Raw genomic sequence first — 23,709 nt, forward strand, 5'->3', positions numbered from 1 at the left:
AAATATAAATGCTGTACATTAATGAATGCTTTTTTTCATGGTTCATTACATTCTGCCAAGTAAAAAAGTCTGTTCTATTTTTCAGCTATCAAGAGTTTTGTTTCCCACAGTGGTGATCTCCTTACTGAGGAAGTAATTCAGCGTCTTCTTCCACCACTTCCTTGTGCTGTGGATTTGCTAACTCAGTAAGGATCTGCTATTTAGATTTGATAAAAATTTTTAATAGCAATCAGCTATCCTCTGATCATGTAATATATGTTTAGTACATTAATAAGGCCAAGTTTCTATGGTTGGTGAATGATTTTCCTTTTGCAGTCGAAAGCAAACAGTTACATGATTTTTTTTTTTTTAGGCTAGGAACTTGAAAGAAAAATACATATTAAAAGGGAAGGAAAGTTACTTGGTGAATATTGTATCTTCCAAACAGTCAGATTTAAGCAAGAAATTAAATATTAAGCCTGTTAACCTTTTCAGGTATGCGTTTTATTGGTTTGTTAGTGCTATTCTGTGTTCGTAAGAACCAGATGCTTGTTAACAATTTTAGTTTTTTGTTTTTATTTTTCATAAATTTGACTTATGTGATAAAAAAACATAAGAGAAAATCCAGTATATGTCATGAGTACTTGTAATTTCCAAATTAATGTATAGTTAAGTATTTAATGATACAAAATTTAGTGTATTACAGAAAAATAAATCTAAAATATGGCTTATAAAGCATAATAAAATGAACACCTTTGAATCCAACACAACTAGAGCAGAGGTTAGCAGATGTTTGCTATAAAGGGCCAGATGGTAAACATCATAGGCTTCACAGGCCGTACAGTCTCTGTTGCATCTACTCAGCTCTGTTATAGCTCAAAAGCAATTGTAAATGAGTAAATGTGGCTATGTTCCAGTAAAACTTGATTTACAAGAACAGGCAGTGGCCCAGATTTAGCTACCCTTAACAAGAACATTAACAATACTTTTGAAGTTATCTGTGAGTTCTTGTCTAATACCATTCTTTCTGCTTTACTCTAGAGGTGATCACTATCCTGATTTTTATGGTTGTCATTCCCTTGCATTTTTTTTTTAATTTGTTTCGGAGGTACAGGTCTGTGATTCATCAGTCTTACACAATTCACAGCGCTCCCCATAGTACATACCCTCCCCAGTGTCCATCACCCAGCCACCCCATCCCTCCCACCCCCCTCCACTCCAGCAACCCTCAGTTTGATTCCTGAGATTAAGAGTCTCTTATGGTTTGTCTCCCCCTTTGGTTTTATCTTGTTTCATTTTTCCCTCCCTTCCCCTATGATCCTCTGCCTTGTTTCTCAAATTCCTCATGTCAGTGAGATCATATGATAATTGTCTTTCTCTGATTGACTTACTTCACTTAACATAGTACCCTCTAGTTCTGTCTACGTGGTTGCAAATGGCAAGATTTCAGGTTTTTGATGGCTGCATAATATTCCTGTGTGTGTGTGTGTGTGTGTGTGTGTGTGTGTGTGTGTGTCTGTGTCTGTGTGTGTATATATATATATATATATATATACACACACACACACATATATATACACATATATATATACATACCTACATACACACCACATCTTCTTTATCCATTCATCTATTGATGGACATCTAGGCTCTTTCCATAGTTTGCCTATTGTGGACATTGCTGCTATAAACATTGGGGTGCACGTGCCCCTTTGGATGTAGTGATCCCTTGCATCTTTAAAAAGTGCATCACATATATGTTTCCCTGAAGAGTGCATTGTTTAGTTTTGGTTGGTTTTGATCAGGTAAGTGGTATATTGTTTCTGAAACTTACTTTTTTACTCATCATTATGTTCGTAAACTTCATATTACAAAACCGTTTGTAAACGGTTGCTATATAGTATTTAATTGGATGTGTATTTAGCAGTTTACCTAGTTCTATCATTGAAATATCCAAATTCTTGTATGTTTCTGTCAATAGTATATGTGAGTACCCTTTGAGCCACTTCTTCACTAACACTCAGACATTATTCCTAGCCCATCCAGTAGGTATAAATTGGTATCTCATCATGATTTTAATTTATATACTGATTCCTGATTGTCATTTTATATATTTATTATTCCTCAATATTTCCCCTTCTAAGAATTCCCTATTTGTGCATGTCTTTACCTATTTTTAAGTAAAATAGTTTTTTGAATTAACAGACATTCCTAACTTAAATATCAAATTTATCAATCCTTTACTCTTTGGTTAGTACTTTCTGCCTTTTGGTTTAAAACAATCTTTCTTTAGTGGCGCCTGGGTGGCCCAGTTGGTTAAGCATCTGCCTTCTGCTCAGGTCATGATCTCAAGGTTCTGGAATTGAGTCCCACGTCGGGCTCCCTGCTCAATGTGTGTGGGGGGGGTCTCCTCCCTCTTTCCCTCCCCCCTCACTCCTGCTCTCTCTCTGCCTCTCTCTCTCTCTCTCAAATAAATAAAATCTTAAAAAAAAATCTTCAGAGTTCTGAAAAATAGACTGGACCTGGTATTTTTGTTGTGGAAATTTTTTTTATACTACATATTCCATTTCTTTAATTGTTCTGACTATTCAGGGTCTGGTTTAGGGGTTTGTTTTACTTGTTTATTAATTAGATTTTTTCCAGTGATTTTCACAGTGCATCTTTATCTTCAAATTTTTTGGAATAAAGTTCTTCATGGTATTATCTTCTTAATCTCTGCTATGTTTGCAATGTCTCCTCCATTCCCGTTAAGTTTTCATTATGCCTTCCCTTTTGTTTTTCCTGATCCATCTCTTGAGTAGTATATTTATTTTATTAATCTATACAAAGAATGACTTAGTTTATATTGAAATTTTTTCCTTATTTATTGTTTATTATTCCTGTCTGCTCTCTTAAATGCTTATCTTTTTCTAACCCCTTGGTTCAAATGCTAAGCTCACTGTATTTCTCTTAATTCTCCTAATAGAGGCAAACCCACAAATTTCCTAAGGTTCCAGTTACTGAATCCTTAAAGTATTAATATGTATTGTTTTCATTTTTTCAGTTTTAAGTATTTTAAATTTTATTATAATTTCTTGGAGTTGTTTAGAAGTATGTTTATAAATTAATTTATGTATAGAATAGTTTTTAGTTTATAGTTTTGTTAGTGATTTTTAACTTAATTGAATTGTATTTAATATGATTTGTATATTACCTATACTTTCATTTTTTTTTTTAAGTTTATTTAAGCAATCTCTACACCCAACATGGGGCTCAAACTCACAACTCCAAGATGAAGAGTTGCTTGCTCTACTGACTGAGCCAGCCAGGAACCCCTATTACCTGTCTTTTTAAATTTGTCAAGACTTACTGTATAACAAATGTATCTTGTTAAAAGTTCTGTGGGTTTATAATTTTTTTCTATGATTCTATTAATTTTTGCTTTTTCATATTTTGAGACTATTTAATTGGGTACATAGGATTATAGAATTATATCCTCCTGGTGAATTGAATCTTTTATCATTACACAGTATACAGATAATTCTCTTTATCCTTAATAATGCTTTTTGATTAAAGTCTAATTTATGGATTATTAATATGTGTGGTATGTCTTTTTTCATGGCACTGTTTTTAGTTTTATCTCATAAACTGCATATAGTTGTTTTTTTAAATTAAATTTTACAGTGTCTGCTTTAAACTGGCAATTTGTGGATTTATCTATCCAACTTGTGTATTTTGTTGGTTTGTGTCTTTTAATAGTTCTAAAAAAAAATGGCTGTTATCTATTCAAATACTGTCATTTTCCATTCTTTTTAAACTTTTCTTTTGGGGTTCCAAATAGACAAATTTTAAATCTTTTCATTTTGTCTTCCATGTCTCCTCATCTTTTTCTAATATTTTTTCTCCTTTTTTTCTCTGCTACATTCTGGGCAATTTCTTCAGCTCTCTTTTCCAGTTCACAAATTCTCTTTTCAGCCAGGTTTAATCTCATATGCCTTCTCCTCTTCCAGGACTTGGGATCTGCCAGGTCTTAGGAACCCCCTCAAGAGATTTTATTTTGGGGCACCTGGGTGGCTCAGTTGTTAGCCATCTGCCTTCAACTCAGGTCATGATCCTGGGATCCTGGGATCGAGCCCCGCATTGGGCTCCCTGCTCCATGGGAAGCCTGCTTCTTCCTCTCCCACTCCCCCTGCTTGTGTTTCCTCTCTGTGTCTCTATCAAATAAATAAATAAAATATTTTAAAAAAGAGATTTTTATTTTATCTACCCTCACTTTGCCATGAGCATAAACTCAGTACACATTCTTGTGTTGATATTTGTATTAGTGTTCCCACTCTGATTGTAGCTCATATTTTGTTTCATGCTTTTTATGTTTGTTTGTTGGAGGGGCATGGAGGTGTAGCCTAGGAGAAGTCCCTTTCTGCAAGCCTAGCAATGTAGATTATCTTTTATCTAGGATCTAAGTATATTTGTAGCTGAAGGGCCTTTAGAGACTCTGATGCACCCTCCTAATAGAAGCAGAAGCCACTAGCAATGTTTTCTTAAATTCTTATTTGTTTTGAATAAAATCTTACTTTTTGTAAGAAAAAAAATACATGCACACACACCCCTCTGAACTAAATTTTGTTTTATTTAAACCAGGTAAATATTGTGGAATTTTTAAAAATATAATTCATAACTTCTTAACATCTTGTTAATATGATTGAAATTGTTTTTATATGTCATCTGTAATTTTCTCATTTGGTTTTGGAGAAATACAAAAATGTAGTGGATTTATTCTTCCATAACTAAAAAAATTCTACCTAGGTTTTAGAAATGTTTTCTTTATGTTGTTAACTGTACTGAATGATATAAACTGGTACCAACTTTTTAAAAATACGGTGACAACTCAAAAATTAACTCATTTCTGGGGCACCTGGGTGGCTCGGTCGTTAAGCATCTGCCTTCGGCTCAGGTCATGATCTCAGGGTCCTGGGATCGAGCCCCACATCCAGCTCCCTGCTCCGTGGGAGGCCTGCTTCTCCCTCTCCAAATCCCCCCTACTTGTGTTCCCTCTCCCGCTGTGTCTCTGTCTGTCAAATAAATAAATAAAATCTTAAAAAAAAAATTAACTCATTTCTTCTAGAAACCAGAAATAATAAGTATTAGTTCCCCAGAAAATACAAATGAATAAAAACTGCCAGAATTTCTTAGCGTACCTGGAAACCTCATGCTGTGACAATTTAGTAGATTTATTCCACTGGCACAGTAATGTAATTCCACTGTATTTTTGTATAGCTAAAACGATGGAGACCATATTCCACTTGATAACATGGTACCTTGCAAAGAGCAGTACTCCTTTAATATTTGTTAGACAAGTGAACATCAGTAAAATGATGCCTTTGTACCAGTAGTGGTAATGAACAAGATTAAAAAGTACATGAAAGTGAAAGAAATAAAAGATTTTGTGATTGAAACTTTTAGGGAAACATTGGCTTGACTTGTATGCTTTATTAAAAATGAATTTGGGGGTGCCTGGGTAGTTCAGTCAGTTAGACATCTGCCTTCAGCTCAGGTCATGATCCCAGGGATTGAGCCCCACATGAGGTTCCCTGCTCTGCGGGGAGTCTGCTTTTTTCCTCTGCCCCTCCCCCTGCTCATGTTCTCTCTCTCTCTCTCTCTCTCTCTCTCTCTCTCTGTCAAATGAATAAATTATTTTTAAAAGTTAAAAAAGAGAACTTGTTTTATGATCTTTGCATATTTTGATGCTTTTTTTTCCTATTTGGTGATGGTATTCCAGATCAAGTTTCAAACAAAAACTTGGATTTTACCTGCATATTTATGTTTCCTGTTTGTTCCCTTCCATATGATTCCTTTTCCAAATAATAGACTTTTTTTTTTTTTTTTTTTTTTACAAATGCCAAGTTGTAAATTGTGGAATTTAGTAAGAGCTTATAGACAAAATACTGATGGCCTTAGAGATCTAAGTTGAATATATAGTTTTGTTGTATGGAGTGTGATAGGAAACTAGAATAATTTCCATGTGTGACACATATAATATCTCTTACAACTTATCATCACATTTTTTTAAAAGGAAAAAAAGAAACATAAAAGAGCACTAATGTTTGCTAATAATACATATAGCTGTTTTATATGTCAACCTATATAACTTACACATTTAAGATATACTTTTCCTTTTATTTTAAGGCTTTCTTCAGTGCTGAAAACCTATGGAAGCACTTTGAAAACACCATCAGTAGTTTATAGACAAAGGCTTTATGAATTACTGATTTTATTACCTCCTGAAACCTATGAAGGTATGTGCTTTAAACCAAAACGTTTTACTGTTTGTGGCTAGGACAGTGCTGGGAAAGTAATACCCAAATGAATGAATGATACGGCGTTTATTTAGTACCTTATTTCTAGGAGGTTTAGTGAGTTCAGTCTTAACTATTGTATTCACCATTATACAGTAAATAAATTTTTTTAAAAACCTACTTTTTAATGTCTTGCTTTTTTTTCTCCTCTGGGGGAAAAATGTCCCTAGTTCCACTGTGTGGAAGAGAATGAGTCACAAAGATTGGTCTTGATTCTACTCTAGGGTTTCCTTCTACATTGATGATCTACTGTACACATTCCGTTTCACTGTTCCATTCTTTGCTGTGCCCAAACAAAAGTTTAATACTGAACTACCAAGGTATAATTAATTTTCTAAAGTTTAGAGTGTAGGTTTTGCCTTTATTGGATTCAAATATGACCTTAGATTACTAGTATACTATGGTAAAATATACTTGTCTTTATTTTAAAATTAGTCCTGCAAACTTTCTTATAAATTTAAAACACAGTTTTAAGAAAATATATTGCTGCTGCTAAAGTACTCAAGATGCATGTTTTAAGTGGTGAAAGTTGTAAATGGTCTCCATTGGGAACTTCATATTTTTTTTAGTCTTAATAGTTTCCAACCAAACATATTAAGTTGATTATTACTTCAAATCTGCTTCTTGTACGGATACATTTATTGGGTTATATCCTTATTTTACAGGTAAATGCAATATCATATCTACCACAGTAGTTTAAAATATTAACCTGTAACTTCTGTTTGGCCTTTATTATATGAGTGGTATTATTATGTGAGTGTGGTACTGCCTTTCTTCCTGGTTCACAAATATACCTAGCAAAATGTTCAATACAAAGTAATCATTTAGTATATGAAGAACTGGGAAAAAATGGGTGATTGTCATTTCTCAGGAATTGTATCAAAAGAATCATTTCTGTATGCCAGGCACTGTGATAGAAATTGTATATATTATCTCATTTATCTTAGAATAATACAATGAGCTGGTTACATTTTCCTTATTTGACAGATAAAGGCATAGAGAAGTTACAAAAACCAACTCAAGAACATATATACAATAAATAGTGGAATCAAGATTATAGATCTGCTTCATGCTGTGCTGCATACCTATTTGTAGGTAACCTGCAAGAGACTTAACAAACAGTCAAGGCTTAGTGATAGGTGCTTCTCATTGTATACTACCTCTTAGTATATAAGAGCTACCTGCTAGATATAAAAGCCCTAGAGATAATTTCTGTGTTCCATACCTCTGATAGCTGTCAGGTCCTGGCAAAAACACTTCCCTTTAATTTACCATATTTTAGAGTTTATTTTCAAACTACAGATGAAAAAAAAATGATTCCTTTTTCAGGTCTTCATTAAACATCTAAGAATACCAGAATTTCAACTTAAAATCTATACTGTATCTTCTAATAAGTGATAAGTCTGCCCTTAAAAGACTTAAGGAAAAAAAAACAAAGTCTTTTACTTTTTTCTCAGAATTAGAGTTTAGTCAGAAGTCCTAAAGGAATAAAAAAAAAAAGTCCTAAGGAATAATGAATATAAAGTGTATAGATTTTAAATCAGTTCCAGAGTGTTCACTGGGAGACAGTCAGGAATTACTATAAACTTGAAAAATAGAATCAATATTTACCTTCTTTATCTTTTTCAGTTTATTTAACATTACTTAAAGAATTAGTTCATAGAAAAATGAAAATATGGAGGTATTAATAGTTTTATGTTTCAACCAAAAAAAATAATTTGCTATTTCTTGGCTATCTTTTTTCCATCTTTAAAACTATAGAAATAAAATTAAGGATTTTTTTCCTTAAAGACTTTTTAATTTTTTTTTTAAGATTTTACTTATTTATTTATTTGACAGAGAGAGATCACAAGTAGGCAGGCAGGCAAGAGGGAGAGGGAGAAGCAGTCTTCCCGCTGAGTCAGGGAGCCTGATGTGGTGCTCAATCCCAGGACCCAAGATCATGACCCGTGCTGAAGGCAGCCACTTAACCGACTGAATCACCCAGGCGCCCCATGACTTTTAAATTTTTTTAATGGCATTCTATTTAATAGATTTATGTGTATGGAGCATAACAGTCAGAACTTTACCATTAAAATATCAACTGACATTTAAAATAACGGCTCATCATACAATAATAACCTATAGTAATTTCTAAATCTTTTAACACAAAATGAAATAGTAGTCTTTAAAGTTATAGATCTCATTAATTCAAAATATGGCCGAGTAACAAAACAAGTTTAAAGTTCTGATGATACTGGTTGGTACCATGAGTTGTCAAAAAGTAAGTTTACAAGACAGAGTAAGAAATTGCTTTTGTTAATGGGACCTATTTTTTAAGAATTTAAATGACTGGTTGTCCAGCAGATGCAGACTTTTGTTGCAGGAGTGACTTAGTTTTCCGAAGTTTGTGGAGTAAAAATTGGATTCTTAGTTTTTATTTCCTATTTTAGTTTTGTTTTGGACCTTTCAAGTGTTTTAATTTTCTCCACACTGGAAATTGCTCCTCATTAGCAACAGAAAGCCAATGATGTATTTCTACAAAAAAAAGCATATTTGCAGGAGTGCCTGGGTGGCTCAGTTAAACATGGAGCCTGCTTGTCTCTCTCCTCCTGCTCTTCCTCATACTCTCTCAAATAAATAATGTTCCCAAAAAAGCGTATTTGCATTTTAAAATGTAATCATTCTTAAATTCAGGGACTTTTAGGTGAGCAGTCACTTTGAATGAAAAATAGGAGTGGGCACCTGGGTGGCTCAGTTGTTAAGCATCTGCCTTCGGCTCAGGTCATGATCCCAGGGTCCTGGGATCGAGCCCCGCATCGGGCTCCCTGCTCCATGGGAAGCCTGCTTCTCCCTCTCTCACTCCCCCTGCTTGTGTTCCCTCTCTCGCTGTCAAATAAATAAAATCTATAAAAAAAAAAAAACTTAAGAAAAAGAAATAGAGAGGAGTGCCTGACTGGTTCAGTCCATGGAGCATGTAACTCTTGATCTCAGGGTTTTAAGTTTGAGTCTCACATTGTGCATAGAGATTACTTAAAACTTAAAAAAATCTTAAAAAAAAAATAAGGGGCACCTGGGTAGCTCAGTTGGTTGAGCATCCAACTCTTGATTTTTGGCTCAGGTCATGATCTCAGAGTCGTGGGATCAAGCCCCACATCAGGCTCCATGCTCAGTGGGGAGTTTGCTGAAGATTCTCTCTCTCTTTCCCCTTGCCCCCCTTGCCACACTCTCTCCCTCTGTAAAATAAGTAAATCTTTAAAAAAATAAATGAGAAAGAAATTATTTCCACACTTAGTTGTAAATATCTTTGAAATGGCAGGTCAATATGATAACGGACCAGTTTTTCAAAATGTATATATAAGAGAAACAACCATATGCTATCTCATGTCTTTTTTTTTTTTTTTTTTTTAGAGTGGAGGGAGGGGCAGAAGGCAGGAGAGAGAGAATCTTAAACAGGCTCCACACCCAGCCCAGCTCGGAGCCCGGAGCCCAACACAAGGCTCAGTCTCACAACCCTGAGATCATGACCTGAGCCAAAATCAAGAGTTGGTCGCTTGGGGCACGTGGGTGGCTCAGTCGTTAAGCGTCTGCCTGCAGCTCAGGTCATGATCCCAGGGTACTGGGACTGAGCCCCACATCAGGCTCCCTGCTCAGTGGGGCGTCTTCTTCTCCCTCTCCCACTCCCCTGCTTGTGTTCCCTCTCTCGCTGTCTCTCTCAGTGTCAAATAAATAAATAAAATCTTAAAAAAAAAAAAAGCATTGGTCCCTTAACCACCTGAGCCACCCAGGCACTCTGCACACCACCCCCATGTCTTATAGAAGATTGCAGTGCTGTCTATGAACTAGGATAGCCCCCGAAACACAAATAAAATGGATCCTCTGTGGATCCAAGTTCCAAGTTATTAATCTGCAAAAAAATACAATAGAGGAACAAATTAAACTGCACTGGGGCATATATTCATAAAAATTCAGGCTGTAGAAACTTCTACAGAAAAACCTCATTTCTTCAAATAAATTACACAGGGAAGGGGCACCTGGGTGGCTCAGTCATTAAGCATCTGCCTTCAGCTCAGATCATGATCCCGGGGTCCTGGGACCAAGCCCTGCATCAGGCTGGCAGGGAGCCTGCTTCTCCCTCTCCCTGCGCCCCACCTCATGCTCTCTCTTGCCATCTCTCTCTCTCTCTCTCAAATTTAAAAAAAAAAAAAAATTACACAGGGAAAAGTAGAGGCAAGAACTTTATTTATTTTTAAAAGATTTTGTCAGAGAGAGAATGATACCACAAGCAGGGGGAGCAGCAGGCAGAGGGAGAAGCAAGACTCCCCACTGAGCAAGGAACCTGATGTGGGACTGGATACCAGGACCCTGGGATAATCACCCGAGCTGAAGCCAAATGCTTAACCAACTGAGCCACCCAGGTGTCCCAAGGGAAGAACTTTAGATTGAATGAGACTTAAAATGTATCAACTAATGAGAGCGTGTAGACTTCACTTAGATCTTAATTCAATCAAAAGCAAACAAAAACAGGCATTTATGAGACAATTGAAAATTTGAACACTGAATGGGTATTTGATGTTGTGTTTTTTAAAACATGATATTATAATAGGATTGTTTAAAATGTCCTTAACTTTCAGTGATACACAAGGAAATATTTATAGATGAAATGATATGCCTTCTAGGATTTACTTCAAAATAATATGGGAGGTGGTGAGATAGTGGATGGAGGTGTAGTGAAACAAAATTGATCCAGCTGGTCAAGATGCATGACAATCATATGCTGAGGTGGTGAGGAGTTGGGGTATCATAATACTATTATGTCTGCTTATCTATATGTTTGAAATTTTCCATAATAAAAAACATGTCGAATGTTTATAAATTTTTTAAGCTATGGTTTTTAAAAATAAATATAATTTATCTGCTTTTGTCTTCATCTTTTTTATTCTGTTTCTGTCCTTCATGCCATTTTATTCAACATGATGGTAGTATTTAGTCAGTATCATGAGGTACACATACTTTGAGATGTCTTTTCAGTATCTATTCTTAGTCTTGTGACCAGTAGCACCAGTTGAGCCGTTTGTTTGTAGTGTATTTTTTAAGGATGAGATATAATCTTTGGCTGTAATAGATTAAAGTTAGCTGATGTTTAGATTAAAGCTCTGCCTGGGTTTTTTTAACCCTGTACTTTAACCAGTTAACTGCTTTTAGTAAATTGCTGATTGCTGTTTTCTGTAACTCAACAGGAAACCTTTGTACTATCCTCAAAGAGCTGGCTGCTGACTTGACTGCCTCTGATATACAGGTGGCAGCATCCGCATTTTTACTTCCACCCCTCTGTCATCAGGATGATCTTGTGATATTAAGTCCTTTGCTACAAGAGACTGACCATAGATTTATTGAAGAACAGGTACAGTCATTTTTCAGTAACTCTTGGGTTGACTTATTCTGTGAACAGTCATTTTAATACCTTATATATATTTTTTGTTTTGTTTTGTTTTAGCTCCTGCTTGGTAATGGTATTGCTTGTGGAAGTTTGGAGTATGACCCTTATTCTATTTATGAGAAAGATGTAGAGGGAGATTCAGTGCCTAAGCCCCTACCTCCAATACTATCAGTTATTAGCTCCGCAGTCAAGCTCTTTGGAGTTGTATGTGCTCATGTGGGAGAAGCCCAAAGGTAAATCATCTTTAGTAGTTCACTTATCCTGAAATCCAATATTTAAGGATTGGTCATTGATTCAGTGAATGCATAATAGAGAACTGATTCATAAGAAAAATACGAGATCTCATTAGTGGGGTACCTGGGTGATGTAGTCGGTTAAGCGTCCAACTCTTGGTTTCTCAGGTTGTGATCTCTTGTTGTGAGCCCTGCATCAGGCTCAGCGCGGAGTCTGCTTGAGATTCTCTCCCCACCGCCCCCCATTGGTGCGCGCGTGCTCTCTCTCTTTCTCTCTCTCAAAAAAAAGTTTTTATTAGCATAAAAGAGTTCTTACAGATGACAGGTGTAGGTGAGATAAAGGCTCTTGTAATTATTCACCTGGCTAATATTTAATAACTAATTAAGTCAATGATTAAATTCAGTGTTAAACTGAAAACTGCTAGGCTTTCTTGTGGATATACTTTATCCATAATTACCTTACCATCTAACTGAAAATACAAATAAAAAAACACTGATTAAAAAAAAGAACAACAAAAAATGCAGTGATATTAGAATTTTGATTTATGAGGTATTGTTACAAAGAAGAACACTGGTTTTCTGCTTAGATTAGGTCTCATAAGCTTTCTTACCTTCCAACGCCTTGTGGAGCCATTATAGATCTTTAGTTTGGTGGATTTCAAAAATTAGATTAAAATTGATTAGTCTTAAGTTTGATAGATTTCAGTCCACTCAAAGTACACCTCAGTTTTGGAATATCAAAGACTAAAAATGGTTTCTTATTGCGAATGACAGTTTCATAATTGATAACTGAGATAGTACCTTTCTTGGAGATAAAAAAACACTACTTGTATCTAGTATCCAGTAAATTGTTTTTACGTGAGCTACTAAATGCAGTGTGAATTTCTCCCTTCGGCTGTGCTTTTTAACAATTTATAAATTAGTAACTATCCTCATTTATTCATATTCTTTCTTTCCCTCTCTTCTCTTTCTCTCTCTCCTTCACTTCCTCCCTCTCTCTCCCTCCTTCCCCACTGTCTCCCACCCTCCCTTCCTTCCTGTCTGCCTCTAGCATGCTAAACCAAAAATAATAACATGTAACTAGATACATAGCTTTTATATCATTTTATCTAGTTATGTCTTCCAGAGAATATCAATTAGGTAGGGAATTTACCTTGGTCTCTTTTGATGAAGACTCACAAAAATGTTTGAATCTTGTCAGCAACACATTTTTGGGGGGGTTTAAAGTAAGCTCTAGTCCCAACATGGGGCTTGAACTCACAATCCCAAGATCAAGAGTTACATGCGCTACCAACTACGCCAGCCAAGCACCCCAGGAACACATTTTTGAAGCATGTCTCTGGGTAGTTTACTTTCAATGGATAGAATAGTGAATAAAACTTACGTTTGTTTTTTATGTTGATTGTTAATAGCCTCATGTCATTTTATTTTAAACGATGGTAGTATTTGCTCATTATAAGATATACACAGACACATACACACCGAGATGTCTTTTCAGAGCTTAAATTTTAAAAGATGATGTTTTTCCCAAATTTATTTGTAGCCTATAGCTCCCTGTGTATACTGTAACTATAAAGTTGTGGCTTTAACTTATTTAAGATAATATATGACCAAATTATAAATGAATGCTCTAGCACTAAAAGATGAGAGGAAAATCATAGTAGTCTGGAATATTCGAAGAGGAATTGATAGAGGAGGGATGCCTGAGGTGACTCACTTGGTTAAGCCTCTGCCTTCAACTCAGGTCATGATCCCAGAGTCCTGGGATTGACTGAGTCCTGCACCAGGCTTCTTGCTCAGTGGGGAGCCTGCTTCTCCCTCTTCCTGTGTCTACAGCTCCCCCTGCTTGTGCTTTCTCTTTCCCTCTCTCTGGCAAATAAAGAATTGATAGAGGGGCGCCTGGATGGCTGAGTCGGTTGAGTGTCTGATTCTTAGTTTCAGCTTGGGTCATGATCTCATGGATCATGAGATTGAGCCTGAGCTCAGCAAGGAGTTTGCTTGAGATTCTCCCTCTCCCACTGCCCCTCCCCCTGCTCCTGGATGGGAGCTGAAGTGCATTCTCTCTCTCTTTCTCTCTCTCTCTCTCCCTCTCCCTCTTTCTTAATTTCAAATAAATAAATCTTGGGGCACCTGGGTGGCTCAGTCAGTTAAGTGTCTGCCTTCAGCTCAGATCATGATCCCAGGGTTCTGGGATTGAGTCCCACATCAGGATCCCTGCTCAGTGGGGAGTATGTGTCTCCCTCTCCCTCTGCCTGCCGCTCCCCCTGCTTGTGTTCTCTCTCTCTCTCTCTGTCAAATAAATAAATAAAATCTTAAAAATAAATAAATACATATTTAAGGGAAAAAAAGAGAAGAATTAATAGGGTGGGAGTGAACCAGTTTGTAACTATACCATTTTGTAGAGCATACAATTTAAAATAATTAATTTGATTTAACATAGAATTAACTACAGTGATGAAACGGGGTGGCCTTGTGGGGAAAAAATTTAAATTAAGCATATTCTTTAATGGCTCCACTCTTTCTTTTTTTTTTAGATTTTTTTAAAGATTTTTATTTATTTGAGAGAGAGAGAATGAGAGATAGAGAGCATGAGAGGGAAGAGGGTCAGAGGGAGAAGCAGACTCCCTGCTGAGCAGGGAGCCTGACGTGGGACTCGATCCCGGGACTCCAGGATCATGACCTGAGCCGAAGGCAGTCGCTTAACCAACTGAGCCACCCAGGCACCCGGCTCCACTCTTTCTGACAGGTCTAAGACAAAAAGTGAAAAAGAAAAGAATATACTTCTTAGAGAAGGATTTTTTTAGGAAAATTATTTTATGTTCTAAAATTTAACTTAATGCTAAGTTTTTTTTAACCTCACCTGGACTAAAATAGTATACAGAATGCATATATATTTAAGGGAGAGGTTTTATTTGTTTTAATAAAAATGTTGAGACCTGGTAAAAACAAAACAGTGTGTGTTTAGATTCTAACTGAATAAAAACAGTAGGCAGTACTTTGGAGATTTTTAAAGGAAATGGTCTGGCAGGATCCCAGATACAGAAAGTGGGTCATAAGCAGCTCTCAGCAGTCTCCATTGGGTGTCATTAGAGGACCAGAGAAGAGAAACTACATAAATAGGAAAGTTAAGTTTCTAATATCCTGTTATCCCAAATATGATACTTATTTAAGATGGCAGACCCTTTTTCTTTTGAGTCTTTACATTCCGAGGGAAAAAAAATGTTTTTAACCGAAGTATCTATATTTAACAATAGCATCTGAATATTTCAAAGCATTTTGTTGTCATTGTGCTTAGCTTTGTGTTTAAACAGCTTAAAAGAAAGTCTTTAATAACATGAAATTGTCCTAAGATTAGAAATAGGTTTTTCATATTTTATTTATGCACTTAGAAATTAAATTGTCTTTAAATCATTTGGTTTTCTCTGTTTTGACTATAAGATTCTAAAAGTAAGAAAACTTTGCATTGGTAATTTTAAAGTACTAAAATGTTTAAAGTTCTAGAATGCCAAGATAATTTATTTATTTATTTTTAATTTTTTATTGTTATGTTAGTCACCATACATAGCATCATTAGTTTTTGATGTAGTGTTCCATGATTCATTGTTTGTGTATAAGCCAAGATAATTTTATACAGAAAAGAACTATGATTGATCTTGTGCATGTGTTGTTTGTGCTTACTTTGAAGCATTTTGCACCTAAATGCAAAGAATGAATTACTTAATTCATCTGAAGATTGTTCTGCCCTTGACAATACATTGCAGTCACTTGGACAACTTTTTAAAATGTACATTCTGATTTAATAGTATGGTATGCATGTATGTTGGGTATTGAAATTTTCAAAAACTCCTTAGGTAATTCTGACATGCAGCCAAGGTTGAGAACCACTGTTATAAATGCTGTAAAATCATTGTGGGTTGATGGAGAGAGGAAAAGCATAGTGCTGTAAGGACATGTAAAACAATTCACAGAAGCAGGGTGCTTGGTGGCTCTGATGGGTAAGCGTCTGCCTTCTGCTCAGGTCATGATCCCAGGGTCCTGGGATCGAGCCCCGCATTGGGCTCCCTGCTTGGCAGGGAGCCTGCTTCTCCCTCACCCTCTACTGTTTCCCCAGCTTGTGCTCTCTTGCTCTCTCTGTCAAATAAATAAAATCTTAAAAAAAAAAAAATTCACAGAAGCTACATTAATAGCTAACGGACACATTCAATCCCAGACCAAAACTAATATCCATCATAGTTAGAATTGTGAAAATTAAAAAATTACTCTGTCAGTAGAATGATTGAATAAATTGTAATACATGTGCACAGTAAAATTTGGCTTCATGAAAGTTACCAAAGAATAAGAATGATTTGAAAGGTGCTTAGGAGGTAATGTTAAATGAGAAACAGAAGAGTTAAAATTATGTTAATATATAGTGTGATCCTAAGTACATTTTAAAGTATAGCTGGGAGTTCAAAGAGCTGTGCTGATTCTCATTAACTATAGATGACATAAGTTGATGCTACCTTTAAAATGAAGCTATGTATTTGAATCCAATTCAGTCCTATTATTAAGAACAAGAAAGTTGATGCATGTAACTTTTAAGATATCCTTTGTTTAGGGGTGCCCAGCTGGCTACATCAGTAGGATATGTGACTCTTGACCTCAGGGTTGTGAGTTTGAGCCCCACATTGGGCATAGAGTTTACTTAAAAAAAGAAAAGAAGAAAAAATAAGATACCCTTTGTTTAGAAAATAGTTATTGAAATAGAATTTTTCCAGGTAAATATTTATTAAGTGATACTTTTGTGGGGTTTTTCTCACATAATAATGTTTCTCGCCCACTGTCAGAATGACACAAAATCAAAATGTTTTTGTATTTTTTACGATATATTTTCTTTTTTTTTTTAAGATTTTATTTATTTATTTGACAGAGAGAGAGAGTTAGCGAGAGCAGGAACACAAGTGGGGGAGTGGGAGAAGGGGAAGCAGGTTTCCCGCTGAGCAGGGAGCCCGATGCGGGGCTCGATCCCAGGACCCTGGGACCATGACCTGAGCTGAAGGCAGACGCTTAACAACTGAGCCACCCAGGCGCCCCTACGATATATTTTCTTTTCCTAAAATGTTTTAGTATGTTCAGCAAGAGTTTATCTCATTTTAGCAGTTCCCACAAAATAATGCAACAAAACAGATTAGCAGTATATACTCCGTAATGCCCTTTGTCTTACTTCATCTTTATTAGCAAATTCACTGTCTTACTATTTGCTTTTAAATCTTGTTTCTGATTTTAGGCTTTTTATACTGGAACAGCTTTTGGACAGTATAAAGCACTCAAAAGGAGCTCGTCAACAAATAGTTCAGTTACATGTTGTTTCTTCACTCTCTAGTTTCTTGAAGGTAATTGTTTTTTTAAAATTGGAGCATTTGATTAATTTTTTTTCTAATGTATGTCCAACTATGTAGGTTGGAGGAAGATGTTTTTAAAGAACTGCTTTTTTTTCCTTCCCTTTTTTCTTAATCTCCTAATGAAAATGTTTCAGGATTTGTAATTCCCCTTTTACTTTTTCTCTATGTAAAACTTGTTAGTCAGAAATTAAACCTGAAGTCTTGGCTTAGGAACATGCTTTAACCTACTCAGCCTAATATCCTATACCAGAGATTGGCAGACTATGGCCTATGAGCCAAATCTGGCTTATTGCATTTATGGCTTATTGTTTCTAACTAAAATATAATACACTTCATTGATTATTTTATGGAAATTCCTATTAATGTTCTTCTGAACACATATATACTATAGTGACAATCAATTACCATATTGTTTGCCTGGAGGTTTAAACTTCTAAAGAACTTTCTGTGAAAAATCAAATTATTTTTGGGTGTTCAGTGTTTATTTGTGTGTGTGTGTGTGTGTGTGTGTGTGTGTGTGTTTAAGTAGTAATCCAAGAATGAGCATATTTGCTTAACCAAAATATTCATTCCAAACTGGATTCGAAAATTTACTACAGGGGTGCCTGGGTGGCTCAGTCTGTTAAGCATCTGACCCTTGATTTCGGCTCACGTCATGATCTCAGAGTCGTGAGATTGAGCCCTGAGTCAGGCTACACGTTCAGCAGGGAGTCTCCTTGAGGTTCTCTCTCCCTCTACCTTTGCCACTCACCCCACTTGCATTTGCTCTCACGCTCTCTTTCTCTAAAATAAATAAATTTTTTTAAAAAAGGAAATTTACTACAATTGTAAGTTTGGATTATTCTTTACATATTTCAGTACTTAGCTGTCTCCAAGGGAAATTTGGGTCCAGAAGAAATGAGAAGACCTGCCCTAGCGTTGGTGATGGGAGCCCTAGAAAGTCCCAACCCCCTCTTGAGATGTGCAGCTGCAGAGGCATGGGCTAGATTAGCCCAAGTGGTTGATGATGGAGCTTTTACTGCTGCATTAGCTCAAGTCAGCTTTGACAAGTAAGTGAATTTCCTAATACTCATAGACTATATGTCAAAACTGGGTATAGTTTGTTGATTTTTTTTGGAACTAGTGAAACTTCATCCTGGGAATTAACTCAGAAAAAAATTGATAAACACAGATACTTTCAAATGAAGGGTTTGCTCATCTTAGGACATAAAACTACTACTACTTTGGCTTTAGTTTTTATATAGTAAGAGAAAGATTACCAATATATGAGTGGTATAATTGGCTATTAGTGGAATGGACTCTGGGGGACACGGAGTTTTATCATTTAAAATATAGATAATAGGTAGTAATAACAATCTACTGCAAAGAGTAAAGGCTGTACGCTGTCATGATCAGGAAGCATAAACTATGTTTTCATTTTTGCCAGCTCTGAGATCATGAGCAAAGAGTAAACTTCTCAGCTAGTTTTCCTGTTTTTTTCTAACATTTTTAAATTTTAATTAAATTAATTAACATATAATGTATTATTGGTTTCAGAGGTACAGGTCTGTGATTCATCAGTCTTATATAAGACCCAGTGCTCATTACATCACATGCCCTCCTTAATGTCCATCACCCAGTTACCCCATCCCTCCACCTCCTTCTCCTTATCTTCCTCTCTGGTTTCATCTTGTTTTATTTTTCCTCTCTTCCCCTATGATCCTCTATTTTGTTTCTTAAATTCCACATATCAGTGAGATCATATGATAATTGTCTTTCTCTGATTGACTTAATTTCACTTAGCATAATACCTTCTGGTTCCATCCACATCATTCTAATGGCAAGATTTGTGCATATACACACCACATCTTAATCCGTTCATCTGTCGATGGACATTTGGGCTCCTTCCACAGTTTGGCTATTGTGGACATTGCTGCTATAAACATTGGGGTGCAGGTGCCCCTTCAGATCACTACATTTGTATCTTTGGGGAAATACCCTCTGTTTCAAATAGAAGGTTGTTAATACTACCCTGCCTGCTTAACAGCGTTAAGGTAAATGAAATAATAAATATGAAAGTAATATGAAAGAATAAAACAACCACAAATAAAAGTTAATGGTTATATTAGTAATATATGTATATAAAATTATATTCGTAGTAGTAGTAGTAGTAGTAATGCAAGTAGCACTTTAACCTTCCAGTTTACTGAATATGTGTGACTGATTTGGTTAAGAGGTTGAAGTGTGGTGGTGCCTGGCTGGCTCAGTTGCTAGAGCATGCGACTCGATCTCGGGGTTGGGAGTTCAAGCCCAATGTTGGGTGTAGAGATTATAAATAAATAAACTTTAAAAAAGAGAGAGAGAGCTGGAAGTCTGGAGTCAGATTACTAAACTTGGTTCAAATCCCATTCTTCCACTTAATAGTTGGTTACTGTGTAAGAGTCACTTTGGCTATTTTGTTCTCCTCATCTGTAAAAAGGAACTGGAAATAGTACGAATCTCAAGGTTGTTGGGAGGATTAAAGGAGTAAATGTAAAACACTTAAATTAGCACAGAATGCATAAGAAAACTCCTAATAAATGTTTATTTTTCTTGCTATATTTAACATTAAAATCAAAGTTCTTGAGTTGAAACTCTCTTTGTATGGAATTAAAGTATCTCAGCAATGTGAGCTTTTAAAATGTAATTTAATGATGCTCTCAACAAAGTAGACATGGAAGGAGCATACCTCAGCATTAAAAAGACCATATATGACAAGCCTGCACCTATCAAAAGCTAAAAGCTTTTCCTCTAAGATCAGGAACAAAAAAAGGATGCCCATTCAATTCACTTTTATTCACCTTGGTTTTGGAAGTTTTAGCCATGCAATTAGACAAGAAAAAGAAATAAAAGGCATCCAGATTAGAAAGGAAGAGGCAAAACTGTCACTGTGTGCAGATGACATAATTCAAAATTAGAAAATCCTAAAGACTCCACCAAAAAACTGTTAGAATTAAATGAATTCAGTAAAGTCACAGGCTATGAGATTAACATACAGAAATCAGTTTCTATACATATAACAAGCTGTCAGAGAAATTAAGGAAACAATCCCAGTCACTATTGTCAGTAAGAATAAAATATCTAAGAATCAGTTTAACCAAGGAAGTGAACAACCTGCACACTGAAAACATTAAGACATTGTTGAAAGAAATTGAAGATGACACAAATAAATGGAAAGATATACCATGCTCCACAAGGATGGCATGCAAATTCATGAAGCATTCCATATTTTAATACACACACACACCCCATGCTCATGGATTGTAAGATTTAATATTGCTAAAATATCCATACTACCAAAAGCAATCTACAGATTCAGTGTAATCCCCATCAAAATACCAATGACATTTTTCACAGTGCTAGAACAAAAACTTGAAATTTTTATGGAACCACAAAAGACCCAAATAGCCAAAGCAGTCTTGAGAAAGAAGAACAAAGTTGGAGGTATGCTGATTTCAAACTATATTACAAAGTGATAGTAATTAAAACAGTATGTTACTGGCATAAAAACAAACACAGATCAATGTGTTAGAATAGAGAGCCCAGAAATAAACCCACACATATCTAGTCAATTAATTTGACAAAGGAGTCAAGAATGTATAATGGGGGGGAAATGGGCTACTGGCTGGCTCAGTCAGAAGAGCTTGCAACTCTTGATCTTGGGGCCATAAGTTTAAGCCCCACCTTGGTCATAGAGCTTACTTTAAAAACAAAACAATTGGGGAAAACAATCTGTTTAATAAATGGTGTTGGGAAAACAAGACAGCTACTCGCAAAAGATTGAAACTGGACCACTATCTTACATTGTACACAAAAATAAATTCAGAGTGGATAAAAGACTTGAAGTAAGACCAGAAACCATAAAACTCCTAGAAGAAAACATATGCATAAACTCTTTGACATTAATCTTAGCAGTATTTAGGGGAAAGGTCAGGCTCCTCAGGCAATGGCAACAAAAGCTAAAACAAACAAGTGGAATTACCTCACACTAAAAAGGTTTTATACAATGAAGGAAACCATTAACAAAATAAAAAGGCAGCCTATGAATGGTGGAAGATATTTGCAAATCATATATATTCGATAAGGGGTTAATATCCAAAATATATGAAGAACTTATACAACTTAATGTCAAAAACCTGATTTTAAAAAAATGGGCAGAGGACCAAATAGACATTTTTCCAAAGAAGACATAGAGATGGCCAACAAGCACGTGAAGATCTTCTCCACGTCATTAATCATCATGGAAATGCAAATCAAAACCATAATGAGACATCACCTCAAACTTGTCTAATTGGCTAATATCCAAAAGACAGTAACAAGTGTTGAGTAGGATGTGGAGAAAAGGGAACCTTCATACACTGCTGGTGGGAATATAAATTGGTGCAGCCACTATGGAAAGTAGTATGGCAGTTCCTCAAAAAATTAAAAATACAATCCAGCAATTCCACTGTTGGGTATTCAAAGGAAATGAAAACATTGATTAAAAGAGATATCTGCACCCCTGTGTTCATTGCAGCATTATTTACAATACCCAAAATATGGAAGCAACCTGTCTATTAATAAATGAATAGATAAAGAAGATGTTGTGTATAATATTACTTAGCCATAAAAAAGAAGGAAGTCTTGCCATTTGCGACAACATGGGTGGACCTAGAGGGTATTATGCTCAGTGAAATAAGACAGAAAGACAAATACCCTATGATTTCACTTATATGTGAAAAGAAATGAATGAACAAACTCATAGATACACAAGAAATAAACTGTTGGTTACCATAGAGGAGAGGAGGGTGCAAAACAGGTGAAGAGAATTAAGAGGTCCAGACTTCCAGTAATAAAATAAATAAGTCATGGGATGCAATATATAACATATAGACTATAGTCAGTAATATTGCAGAAACTTTGTATGGTAACAGATGGTAACTAGACTTATTGTGAGGATCATTTCATAATGTATAAAAATATCAAATCACTATGATACATGCCTGAAACTAATAGGATATTGTGTACTTCAACTTGAAAAAAGTAACAAAGTAATAATGCTTGTCTTACAAATTTAGTGTATTTCTGAAAAACATTGAAATTATTCGTACTTAATCAATAATGTGAAGACACTTTTATTTAAAATGTTTTTCTTTTCAAGATACCTTTCAGGTCATTTCAGAATTTTTTTTTTATCAGTTAACAGTAAATACATTTTTGAATTTTGCAGCTATTCATATAAAACGTTTTGCCTAAGTGACAGTGGACATGCATTAGTTTTGTTCAGTGATTATTTTTTATTTCTGTAATTATAGATTGAAATCAGCAAGGGATGTGGTTACGAGAACAGGATACTCATTGGCTTTGGGATCCCTACATAGATATTTAGGAGGAATAAGTTCTTCTCAACATTTGAATTCTTGTGTTGGAATACTTTATACTTTGTCTCAGGACACTACTTCTCCTGATGTGCAGGTAAATACCCCATGTGATATCTTCTTGAAATTCATGATTTGTATATAATGCACATTGTTTTTATAGACCATTATTAATTTATTAATAATCCCTCCCCCAATAAATATCCAAACCATTGTTAACCTTGACTGGTTTTTGAAATTCAAATCTCTCTGTCTTTACTTCACACCCAGAGTTTCTAAAATCAAATTCAATATCTTTTTCTGAAAATGGATCTTCCTCCCATCTTAATAATAACATTTACTGTTTTGGAGAGCTTAATAGTAGGTACCAAGGATTGTTTTATATTCTTCTAAAACATTAACATATTTAAGCCTCACAACAATCTACAGTGTATGTTCCCCTTATACAAAAAGAAAACTGGAGCTTACAGAAGCTAAGTAACTTGCTCACAGCCGAAAGCTAATAAATCATGGAGTCAGTTCAAGAACACAAATCATGAACTCTAAACCCATGTTCTTAACCAGTTTACCATTATTATTGTACACATCTTAACCCATTTCAATTAATATCCTCATTCTCTTGATATCTTAATCAAATCTTGATTTGATTCCTGCCCTTTTTCTCCCCTTATCTTATCTCTGCCTCCCTTGTGTGTTCCTAATTACTACAGTAGTAGTTTTAGGTTCTTTTCAACTCCCCCTAGATGTGAAGACACATTTGTTTTCCTGAAAGACTTTCATCTTGCCACTTCCCTACCAAAAACCTGGGGAAACTGCTTATTGCTTCCTAAATCACCTCCTTCAAGTCCTATCAACTGACCCAGTAACCTGTTATTACCCGAAAGCACTGGCTTCTCTTACAGATGACCTGCCTATTTTCATCCCACATGTACCTTTCTCATATCTTATATTTTTCCTATTGTTCTTTTCCCTTACTATTCCTATCTG

General features: G+C 35.5%; 1 protein-coding gene across 4 annotated transcripts in view; it reads left to right on the top strand.

Moving 5' to 3' along the window:
• Positions 1-23,709, top strand: part of HEATR5A (HEAT repeat containing 5A) — a 109,452-nt gene that overhangs the window by 39,213 nt on the left and 46,530 nt on the right. For all 4 annotated transcript variants that reach the window (XM_028114879.2, XM_028114880.2, XM_028114881.2 and 1 more), the window contains exons 13-19: positions 86-185; positions 6,145-6,254; positions 11,534-11,697; positions 11,791-11,966; positions 17,233-17,338; positions 18,206-18,396; positions 22,660-22,819. In XM_028114879.2, coding sequence (XP_027970680.1) covers positions 86-185; positions 6,145-6,254; positions 11,534-11,697; positions 11,791-11,966; positions 17,233-17,338; positions 18,206-18,396; positions 22,660-22,819 — 1,007 coding nt within the window. The remainder of the gene's footprint in view (positions 1-85; positions 186-6,144; positions 6,255-11,533; positions 11,698-11,790; positions 11,967-17,232; positions 17,339-18,205; positions 18,397-22,659; positions 22,820-23,709) is intronic.

This window comes from Eumetopias jubatus, unplaced genomic scaffold (genome assembly GCF_037043125.1).
Source record: "Eumetopias jubatus isolate StellerSeaLion01/CBP00866 unplaced genomic scaffold, mEumJub1_p1.0 scaffold_7, whole genome shotgun sequence".
In the NCBI taxonomy this organism is placed as follows: domain Eukaryota; kingdom Metazoa; phylum Chordata; class Mammalia; order Carnivora; family Otariidae; genus Eumetopias; species Eumetopias jubatus.